We start from the raw sequence: 11,934 nt of genomic DNA, 5'->3' as shown, positions 1-11,934 counted from the left end.
ACACCGCCTTCCTGGGAAGATTAAGTATGGCACATGTACTTAACTGCCTATGAACATTGACGTACTGTCCATTCATCAACTGTCTGGTTTTAACTCCCTTGGGCCTGCTGTTGGGAATTTTGTGCCCGTAGTATACATTTCCAGTTGATTCAAAGCCCCACTCGACCGAGAAACGCCAACCGAGGGTCATTGAGAAAGTACACCGAATTTTGATCCCGTCCGCTTGGTCTGGCGGCAAAAGAATGATGGGCCACCTACAGGATGAAGTTCAACGACGCTCGCTGGAAGACCCCGAGTCTTTCTGGTCTCACCAAGCCGAGCAGCTTCACTGGCATAGAAAACCAGACACTGTTCTGAGAAAGTCTACCAAGACTTTGAAGAATGGTGTAACACACCCACACTGGGAATGGTTCGCCGGCGGCCAAATCTCCACGTGCTACAACTGTGTTGACCGTCATGTGTTGGCAGGCAATGGCGATCGACCTGCTATCTTCTACGATAGCCCTGTTACCGGTACAAAGCAGGCTATCACCTATAGCCAGCTCCTTGACGAAGTTGAGGTATTGGCTGGAGTGCTGAGGGATGAGGGTGTGAAGAAAGGAGACGTAGTGCTGGTATACAGTAAGTCTTGAAAGCTAGCTAAACACAGGCAATGAGCTGATCTGCGCCAGTGCCCATGATCCCCGCCGCGTTGATCGGAATCTTGGCCATCAACCGACTTGGTGCCATTCATGCGGTCGTTTTCGGAGGCTTCGCTGCTGCATCTCTGTCTCAGAGGATCGAGGCTTCGAAACCCGTGGCAATACTTACAGCTTCCTGCGGAATTGACGGCGCGAAGCCTCCCATGAGCTACAAGCCTTTCATCAGAGAGGCCATCGAGATGTCGAAGCACAAACCCGATCGTGTTCTGGTCTGGCAGCGGAATCAATTACGCTGGGACCCTTTGAATAAGACAGGAGGTGAGAGAAACTGGTTCAAATTGGTACGTAGTGCTCGTGCGAGAGGAATCAAAGCCAGCTGCGTCCCTGTAGACTCCAATGATGGGATTTACATCATCTACACAAGCGGGACTACCGGTTCACCAAAGGGAGTTGTTCGTGATGCTGGAGGACATGCTGTTGGCTTGCACCTTTCGATCAGCTACCTGTTCGGTATTTATGGACCGGGTGATGTCATCTTCACAGCAAGGTAAGAGACCTGGCATCAGCCATGTGCCATTTGATAATGATCTAACATACGAACAGTGATATTGGTTGGGTCGTCGGGCATTCTTTCATCATTTATGGGCCCCTGCTCGCAGGTGCAGCTACGGTCTTATATGAAGGTAAACGCATCGTTGACTCGGGCAGAACCAGGGCTGACCGAGGAACCTCATAGGCAAACCTGTTGGAACACCGGACAGCTCCAGCTTTTGGCGTATAATACAGGTCAGTCTCCTAGTCGAGGTCAACCAGCTACGTTTCACAGCTATGCTACCGGCGGGGGGGTCTGTAGTTATTGACAATCGTATGCATAGGAGTACAAGGTCAAGAGCCTGTTTACAGCTCCAAGTAAGTTACTATGTTCATAGCTTCACGAACGGAGCAGCTGAATCTTACAGCCGCACTGAGAGCCATCAAGAGGGATGACCCTGAGAATGTGTCCCTGAAGAAAGTTGGGGAGTCGGGCGGTCTGCGGTCACTCAAGGCGCTATTCTTAGCGGGTGAAAGATCAGAGCCATCGATCATCACCATGTATCAAGACTTATTACAGAAACATGGAGCTCCTGGTGCCACCGTCATTGACAATTGGTGGTCATCCGAATCCGGCTCACCCATCTCTGGACTAAGCCTACTACCACAAGCTGGAAATGATAGAAGAACTCAGGTCCGAGATCACCCGCCTTTGAATGTCAAACCTGGCAGCGCCGGCAAACCCATGCCTGGGTTCGATGTGAGGGCGGTCGATGATCAAGGGAACGAGGTCAAAAGGGGGAAGATGGGGAATATCGTGATGGCTATCCCCCTGGCTCCGACTGGCTTCCGCACCCTCTGGGGAGACGATGAAAGATTTTACAACGGGTACTTGAAGAGATTTGAAGGCAAGTGGGTTGACACTGGAGACGCCGGCATGATAGATGCGGAAGGCTATATCAGCATCATGAGTCGGAGCGATGACTTGATCAATACAGCCGGCCATCGACTTTCTACAGGTATGTATAGCTCGTTCCCAGGTATAGTGTCATTCGCTTACACATAAGTTCAGGTCAAATTGAGCAAGCGATCACAAGTCATCCGACCGTCGCGGAGGCAAGTGTGATCGGCATCCCAGATGCCCTCAAGGGTCAACTACCCTTCGCTTTCGTCACATTATCAGTCCCAGACCATCCTGCATCAGCTGTCCCAGATCAGCGGCTTATTGATGAGATCCAGAATCAAGTGCGTTCTCAAATTGGAGGGATCGCTACTCTGGGCGGTATCATTCAAGGAAAGGGCATGATCCCCAAGACGAGGTCCGGTAAAACTCTACGGAGAGTGCTGAGAGAACTTGTTGAGAATGCGGTCCACGAGGAGTTTGACAAGGAAGTTGCTTGGCCCGCGACTATTGAAGATGTGTCCGTTATTGAGGTTGCCAGGAGCAAAGTTGCCGAGTACTTCAAGCAGAAGGGCGGATCGCATAAAGCAATTGAGGCGCGTGCGAAACTGTAAGCTAGATATAATGTAGATAGTACAGAAATGTAGAGATCGTACTCATGTGCTGGCTCTAACGAAAGCCAACATCCAGTTTCAAGATGATTAACATGAACGGGAACGCCTCCAGCAGTATGACTATTCGATGTCCTGGTCATCATATCACCCCATCAATACAAGCACACAGTCTTTTCGGCTAGGCATGTGCATCTTGTAGATAGAAAGAATGCACCACTCCTCATAGTCCGTACTTAGTCGACTTCATTCCCCAAGACTTAGTTCAACGCGTTAAGACAGTATCACTCCGTGGTAGAACGGTGACGTTATTTGATTTCACTGGAGGCTATGATGCTTCTACCTACGGCGTAGGTGGCTTGATAGATTCTACCATTAGCCATTGCTTGAATTGATTCGGAGCAACGGAGACTTCGAGGCAGTTGCTACATGACTTCGCTGTAGAATGAAATGAGATGTCTGGGCTACAAGGCTAATACCAAGATCGCCAAGTCAACTCTATGAACCAATCGGACCATATTTCGAACTCTGCTGGACTGAAGCTGAAATACAAGAAACTGTTAAGTTCCAAGGTGCAGAGCCGAGAAACCTCGTCTCAAACAAACTTCCACTGATACCTAGGGTGTGTTTCTCAACAGGTTTCCAGCACAGCAACGTCTTTTTCCAAGACTTGCTCTTGGGCTTGTGGAAACCGCCAGCTCCTGTCAAGGCTGCGGGCCTGCCCATATCAGATCCAACTATCGCCAAGCCCAGAAAACGCTCAGCCGCATCTAATTCGGTCTAGGTTCGGTATAGATTGATGGGGTCTGTGGAGTATTTGGAGGTACGGCCAAGCCGCTTATTGTTGAGCAGTTCAACCCAGATGGCCCGAACCAGACCAATACCGCCGCCCCAAGTTCGCTTTGCTTTTCGGCTGTGCGGCTCTGGTCACGAAAGCGTTGAAGCAGAGCTGAGGCGACGCTGAAAAGTAAGTTCACTACTGAAACATCCGATCGAGGTTGACAAAGTAGGTTGTGCCAGGCCACCACAATTTGATGAGCGCCAACGAGTCTGAGATACTATCGGTACGTTGCCGGCTCGTTGATTCCACATACTCAGACATGCGCCTGGCTGCCGTTGATCTTGTAGCCTACTAAAAAGCTCATGGTTTCACATATGCTGGTCGTATTATAAGTTGTTATTGCTCCCTGGCGCAGGGGTATGATGTCCTCAATCCACTATTTCATGCAACGGGGCGGATACACACGACGCCAATGGAATGCAGCTCCTTTGCCCTTTTTGGCCTGTCTGCCTGTACGATCTAAGAACAAGCAAGCCACGCATAGAAAACTTCCTTCTGTGAGCCAGGGCTGGTCCAGTCTTACCAGAAAACGGCAGTCAGGGGTATGCGTGCTCTTCTATTCGTGGGATATTTTACTATTGCTATTTCGGGATGCATTAATTTCCGTAATACGGTGTGCTGATAGTGTGGAAGTATCTAACTCACTCTTGAGACCTGGTCATGTTCCCGAGCAATACTTCCAATATGCAGATAGATGCCTTGGTGCTTTGAATCACAGAGCTTTGCTGCCTCAGCCAGGGTCAAAACGTATCTCCAGATCCTGACGTGCGTCAACCCTTCGCTTAAGCATGGCCCCAGGTCTCACAATGTCGCTCCGAGGTTCAACCTTTGGGCCTTGTTTTGGATGTCGTCTGGCGAGCTGGTGCCAAGGTGAAAGGCAAGAGTCCACCAGAAGCCGCTTCTAGGCTGCTTCTGGAAACAAGGTCCAATACTTTGGAAGTTATCATTGGGTTTCCGGACGACAGCGTAGATCCGAGTCGGACGCCGGCCTGAAACAGCGTAACAACGCACCTAACATAAAGTAGATCTTGCTTTGAAGAAACTACCAGTCGAAGCGGATATGCTCATTGTCCGGAACGGTCAATAATCACACACCACACATCAAGCTACACAAGCTCAGGCTCTTGCATACATACCTCGTAGTTGCTTTGGATACCCAGCCATCACAGAGATCTAGCTATCACGGATCCGAGCATGAAGCCTCAGACTCTCAGTACTGATCATACATGATGTAATTTTGAAAGGCAAAACAACTCACGTGAGGACGCAGATACAGGTTGCAACACAAACGACTGTCCTGGCCCTTGCAACCAGATCGATGAATGCGAAGGCTCTGAGAAATGGTATTCCACCGGTCATGACTCTGTAACAGTGCCTCATACACGAACTACGGTATCTAGGTCCATGATCATCCTTCACTGGCTTCCTCCTCCGCCAGGCCGAAGCACGGAGCGGCGGATCGCCTTCCTCAGTTCGCGGGAAATCTCCGCCCAGGCGGAATCAGGGGAAGTACGTTACCTATCGATGCTGTCGCTCACTCAGCACCATCGCTATTGCTCTAGTGGTGTAGCTCTGTGTGATACTCAGCCTCAAAAATCACACCACTTCTTTCAATTCCCCCACGTGGCAATGTCATCATGGAGACGTGCTCTCGCACTGCAGAATTTGCAATTTGCACGTTATCACATGGCTTGGCCAGGATCTTGATCCCACACCACCACCACCACCAACCACCCACCACCTTCATCACAGCACACGGCCAAGAAGACTGGAGGGGCGAGCTAATGTGTGTAAGACGATGGGGTTCGAGATTTCACGATTGATCGTGCAGCCTGCATACAGTGGAGAGGGACCGGGAAGGTGGAAAAATTCTTGCATGCACGTTGAGCACTGGCCGCAATCTTCAGAATTCCATGACCCAACAATGCGATTTTGAGTTTCGCAGTACGAGCCTCGTGGAAGCCGATGGGCACATGGATCGATTTCTGGCCTGCGGCTCGTGCTTCTGCCGTAGGCTGCCCGGCGCCCTTCCGACACCGATACGATCGATCTCCTCGAAGGGCATCAGACCGCCGCAGCTTCAGTACTGGAGATCATGCCCACCCTGAAGAGAGCAGCGAGCCGTCGATTAACTCCTCTCATCGATACATCGTCTGGACGCCGGGGCAACAGTCATGCACTTCGCAACTCTCAAAGAAACGGCGGCTTCAGAGGACCCAGAGCCTGGGACATAAGCTTCGCAGAATACGTCAATCTATCGTGTACGGGGGCGCCAGTTTCTGGAAGCCTTAGACTTGGGCCAGCAATCCACCGCCGCATAGTCTCTACTGCTTTGACATGGACAGGCACATTCGGCAATTGGGTCACATTCCGGTTCTTAGGGACAAAAGCTAGGAATCTTCCCCGTATGCCGTATGGGCCTCCTCATCTACTGCGTATGGAACTAAGAAAGGGCGCTAATATAGAGTTCCGAAACACTTGCATAGAAGCACGTCGCGCGGGTTACGACTTCACTACTGTGGTGGAAACCGTGCAAGGAAGCCGGAAAGTTTAAGATGGTGGTTGGGATGAAAGTATAGGGTAATGTGGGGGGAGTGTTCTGGCTCTTGAGTTTCTCTACTTTGTCTTCGTTTTGCTTTTCTTCCTGACGTCCGTACGAGTGTCTCGCGGACCGCCGGCTATTGCCTAATGGAGATGTGGAATGGGATGGTATGGACGAAGGGCATAGTCGTCTTGGGCCTATATCACAGTTGCTGCAGTATAGTAACGGCGCAATTGTGGTAGCGGAACGATCTGCATAGAAGCAATCATGTGAAAAAGGTGCTTTGCGCAGAGTTGCGTAGAGTTAGTACGTGGCTCTAGAAACCGCTGCGAACACTAACTCGGAGGAGGCGTCCTCGATCTTACAATGCATTGCCAATTCAGGCTTGGACGAGTATGCAATGCACGTCTACTAACCCACCGACCCCACATTCCGGGATGCATCAGGGGCGGTAAGCACGTCTTGGCTGCGAAAGTATGAAGGTCCAGTACCTACAAGTACCGGGCAATTAAAGGTACAAGTCGAAGTGCTGCAGGAACTTGGGAAACCTTGACGCACATCCACGTGGCGCACAGATCTCGAGATAGGCCGCAAGTGCTTGCCAGAAAGGGTGCTATCTGCGCCATCATGCTGAGTGTGGCATATTCTCGCCACCACGTGTAATAGAAGCGCTCTGCTAAGGCGTGGGAAGAGGGTGTACGAGGAATGGCAAAAACAAATAATCCGCTGCCGGGTAATGACTCTGCATGGCTCCGGGACTCCGGTATAGTCGATCCAAGACTTCTAGCGCGGCGCTAGAAGTCTTCCAGAAAGATTCCACCGCCCGCGCTAGAAAAGAGCGGAATGAACTCTATTCACCTTCCTCTTGTGAGCAAGCCGAGTGTACGGGCTGCGTGCATGCATGCTGCATTAGCCGCGGTACCTTGCCATCACGACCTCACCGACAATGGGCGCGCACGCGTACGTATGCACTGAGAAGCGTGGCTAAGCCGACACCCGGGCTTCACGTGGTCGATAGCGGCTTGAAAAAGTCAAAAGGGCCCGAGCTAGGCCGGCTATTTACTGCCTCCCGGGTACGGAGGAGGAGGAGGGCTGCAAGCTACACACGCGCGTCAGCTGAATGCTGCAGGTTGCCCAGTTGGGATGAGCAAAGGCCGCGAGAAGGTTTCAATGATCTGCCTCTGACCAAGGAAGATTCCCTGGCCTCGCGACCGACGGTATGAAATATGACGGCGGGCTGGTGGGGGTGGTCGGCAGGCTGGGCTGGGGAGCAATCCCGCCCGCATCCAGTTAAATCTCGATGGCCTGATGAGGAAGCGGAAACGCAACGTCGGGGAGAATAAGGTTTGGGCTGCGTCATTGCGCAGCCTCTTTGTGGTTGGAGGGTCCCCTCGCAATCATGCCACCCTGCATTGACGAGCAGGACGAGTAGGACGAGCAAGACGAGGGGCGGACATGCTCCATGTCCCCACAGCCAATTGAGTATCCCGCCCTTTGGCAGCCCGAGGAGGAGAATGGCGCGCTGTCTCTTTTACAGTTCGCGACGGTGACATCACGCCGAAGGCGCTGATGGGAGTTGCGGGCGCGATACACATGATGATGATGCTGGACGCAAGGCAATTGCCATCACAATAAGCACATGAGGCCACAATTCTCCCGTAGAACCAAATGGGGCAGCCAGCTCGCATCGCGCGGGCCGGCACATGGCAACTTACCTCGCTCGGCCGAGTGTATCATCTTTCCCATGCAAGAATGCTTGAAACTATTGTTTTGCAGTCATATCAATAGACCGAGACCCTTGTTGAGCCTCAGGCCTTGCTTACCTGCGCGTACGGCGCAGCCTCGTATCTGTGACAAGATTTGCGGTGCTTCGAGAAAGAGAGCAAACCTTAATAGCTCCAACCCCCCTGGTTCTCCGGATTCTTTTCCGGGCTTGAAGACTTGGCCCGTCAACAGCTGCATCTGCATCGGTGCGTGACCACTGATCAAGTCCAACCTTCTGCTCAGAGCAGGCCTTCCGTTAAGGTTTGAGTTCGATCACGGGAACGGGAGAGATCTGACCTGAAACCAACCCCAGATATTTGGCATGGCATGTTATAGCATCTCTAAATGGCAGCCCGGATCTGCATGTCACATGTGGGTGCCAATGGTACGAGCAAGGCTGGGGAAGCCATGTTCACTATCCTATCTAGATCATCCCAAGTTTTGGGGGATGATCATGGCACCATAACCATATACCAGTTCCGTCCTTTTAGCAACGTGTTGCCGGGGCCACTGTTCAATGTAACGCGTAGTTCCTCACCGTGCGACGCTGGACTTGAAGTTTCTCTTGCTGGAGCCCACTGACTGAATCGTTACTGGAGCATAGCCAATTCCTTGGTCGCCGTTGTTTCGCCTATCATGCTTCCATAGTGGAGCGACTACCTACGGATTGGCAGCCCTCCACACCCTTTACTGACCACACGTACAGTGAATGACCTGCAAAGATCCGCTCACGAGAGGGTACTGTAGTCGTAGTCGCGTCTTGATCTGCCCTACTACATACTACGGTAGTGCATAGAGTAGAAGCCTTTCTGTCCAACGGCTTGAACCTTGAAGCAATCGAGCAGGTCTTCTAGAAACATTCTGCGCATCCCGTGGTCGCCTGCCCAGGGTGTTGGTGCCATCGCTTCGTCTGCATTGGATTCTAGTGTGCATGACCCAACCTCCTGGATCGTAGGTAGTAGGACACCCTGGAAACATTCACCGACAGAGACTGCCAAACAACGCCTGTGGCTTGCTTTGACCCATGATGTCTGCTGTGAGGGTGTCGTCACGCAGTTGGAAGCCTCTTGCAGTCTGGCGGTGAATACCGTAGAGAGGACACGCCCCCATGCTGCCATGGGTTGTGATAAAATGAACGGCGCTTGCACGATGGGTCCGGGGTCCTGCCCCGTACATTGCGGGCAGCATCTTGCGGCGCACGGCCTCTGGGAGTCGGGTCGTCCCCGAACGATCGGGAGGTATCCGATTATAGTGCCTGGGCCTACGTGGCGGCGTTCTGGATCCCATTTCTTGCTAGACAAGGCAGTCAGATGAAACATGAGCCCGCGCCAGACTTCGAACCTTATTCTCGAGGTCGCGACAGCAGTTGCTGCTTCGCGCGACACTACTGTATCTTGAAGGGGGAAACGGTATCCCCCGTTGTTTGAAGAAATGCGACAGACCAGTAGCGCCAACTCCAGGTTGACGCGCAGTGCATGGGCGTGTCTGCACACGAGCAAGAGGCAAAGCCTGATTAGCGATCGCCGTCCCCGAGCGGCCTTGTATCGATTGGCGATGAGCCCTAGATGAGGTCAATTGGCTTGCGGCCTGAGCTCCGTTGATACTATGTAGCTGGTTCGTTGATTATAGTCCGCGCACCCATCCAATTGCGATGCGACCTTTTCTCGCCTCTCAGGGGCAGAGATTTGAGTATCGCGCTATTGCCACGTGCGAGACATGGATCTTGGTACTTCTCGAGCGCTGGCGGATAGTCATGAGCTCCGGAAGGTCCACGCAGAACAGCCGACGAGAGGAGTGAGAACGCCGTTGAACTCTCTTTAAGGATGGCGACTCTGCTGCGGTGGATTTGCATAACTTGTCTGCTTGTGTCAAGGCTCTGTCCCAAAGTTTGACCAGCTCAGAACGCTTCTTATCGTCGATGAATCGAGCGATCATGCTGGTTGCAACGTTTTTTGCAGTGACAGCCCGCCAAAGCCAAGGGAACAGCTCATTGGATTATTGGAAGCTGCCCAAAGTGCCCTCTCAGCTGAAGCGTCCCGCCTGATTTTCAGATCTACGCCACTAGACATGGACCCCATGTCGCCGGGTCGTAGGGGTCCCAGGGGCCACCGAGGCGTCTTTCGGCCGGGAATTTACAGTTTTCAAAGAATTACCCAGTCTGGAGTATACCTCGTTGATCTGAGCCGTATGCAGTGGCCTGCAGGTCTACGCGCCATGCCACACCCAAACCTGCCAACCTGCCAACCTGCCATGCCCTACATCCACGACGCATGCGCTATTTAATTGGAAGAAGGACACAGCAAAACTTTTTCAAGTCAAGATTGCGAATTGCGTAACCTGCATGGTCACCGCAACTGATGGCCCGGTAGCTCTTGCGTGTTAGATTGCCTCTGGGCGAGGACGGATAACACGGCACACCACCCTGGGCTTTTGCAGTGCAAGACCCTTTCGTTAGTCGAAACATCCATGTTGATATAAGCATTTGCGCCAGCTACCAACGGAACCACTGATCACCGATAGCTACCTAACCTACAGTATGTGCGTAGTTGTGTAGCTACTGCAGTACGGTCGCCCTACACTGCAGGTTGAAGCGACGAATAGTTGACTAATAGGGCCGGCGCAAAAAGGACTAGTGGTGGACCAGGGCCCTCGATCGCCGACCTAGAAGCTGTCTGTCTGGCTTCCATGCAGCAGCGCTTTCTTTTGTGTGCCGTCAGATGAACTCAATGTCACACATGGTGGGAAAGGGTTCAGGAACCCAGGACTTGTCTCGATTGGCCAGTGGGGAGAGCGAGACACGTATGTGCTCGCAAGGAGGATTCATTTGAAACCCCGGGAGCTGCTGTGCTCTTGGAGCGCGGTTGTCCCGCATCTGAGACAATTCCGCACCATTGGGACCGCGGAATCTCGACCGGCCAGCCCTGGGAGCCCTGGGCTGCTGGGGAGCGACAGAGACTCACTCACACTACCACAGTGCTGTATGTACTGGAGTAGTCCGTTAGTGTGCGCCAGGGGATAACCAGTTGATAGCGTGAGCAATAGCAGCAGTTGCAGTAGTACGAGTCTTGTCTCTTCCCGCCACGCCGTGCCAAACCACGATGCTCGTAATGGAGAGGCCTGGAGGCTACATCCAGGACGGAGCCGTCTTAGCTGGGCGATCGCGCCTTGGAAGGGGTCGCATCCGGCGGTATTTTTGTGGTGACGTTTGGCCTGGGCGCACCCATCGTCTGCCCGCCATGGCAGCATGGATAAGCGGAGCCTCGACACGCGGGCGAGCGGCGCACTCAAACTAAGTTTTGGTGCTCCAAGGTAGTCCGCCAGTGCACGTGCCGGCCAGGGACCCGTCCAAGGCTGAGTGTGTGTCAAACGGCGTCCTGTTCTACGAGGGGGATCAGCGCCGGCGTCTCTAAGCTTGAGTCGAGAAGCTCTACTGAAGGGGGATCGAGAAGGACAAGCCCCACGACAGCTTTACAGATCGTTCCAGTACACACACCACCGGAGTGATGTCTCCACGGGCCTCTCTCCCAGTCGATCATTCAGTCTGCTATCTAGGAGTTCTAGATTGACTTCTGTCGTAGTGAGGGGGCTTGAGGAACCCAAGCCCTGTGCCAGTAGCTCTAGTCCAGGTCTTATTGCGCCGGGCCCCTGTGGAGTCAAGTGCGAATAGCTTCGGTAATGGCTTGCACAGATCATGTGTTGGCGAGAACGGGCCAACTACCCCGGATTCTACTGCAATGATGGAAACAACCATGCTCACATCTCCCGTCGGCAGGCATCGCCGAGAATCCTCAGTGGAGTGCGATTTGTGGGCTTAAGGGAGTTGAGTAATGTCATCATGTAGCTATCTAGCGATCATTCCGTATGTCTTGTTCCAAGTATCGCGGAGACTGAATTGTGATGAATATTTCGATTGCGAGATTCAAGTGGTGCGTTTTGAACTGTTCAGAGAACTTTCAAATTGTTGTAGAAGAAGATGGAAGTATAAAAAAAATCTATAGTTGATCCTTCAGTAAACTCCGAGGCATGCTGTCATGCAATGCTGAACCGTTGGCTGTATCAATAATCCTCCAGAATGTTCTGTATGACTCCATTCGCAAAGCTAT

The 11,934-nt window shown here is 52.5% G+C and overlaps 1 protein-coding gene across 1 annotated transcript; it reads left to right on the top strand.

Moving 5' to 3' along the window:
• Window positions 1-245: 245 nt before the first annotated feature.
• Window positions 246-2,687, top strand: JN550_008149 (uncharacterized protein; the record flags this gene model as incomplete). The annotated part of the gene is made up of 8 exons (XM_049320079.1): window positions 246-621; window positions 672-959; window positions 1,032-1,188; window positions 1,245-1,324; window positions 1,378-1,427; window positions 1,517-1,550; window positions 1,601-2,191; window positions 2,245-2,687. 8 exons carry the CDS (start codon window positions 246-248, stop codon window positions 2,685-2,687), a joined length of 2,019 nt encoding a protein of 672 aa, XP_049169936.1.
• Between the last annotated feature and the right edge of the window lie 9,247 nt (window positions 2,688-11,934).

The sequence above is a fragment of the Neoarthrinium moseri genome (genome assembly GCF_022829205.1).
Source record: "Neoarthrinium moseri strain CBS 164.80 chromosome Unknown scaffold33_Wmoseri_CBS_16480, whole genome shotgun sequence".
NCBI lineage: Eukaryota > Fungi > Ascomycota > Sordariomycetes > Amphisphaeriales > Apiosporaceae > Neoarthrinium > Neoarthrinium moseri.
Note: the sequence above shows the minus strand (reverse complement) of the source record. Positions and strands in the feature narration are given on the sequence as shown.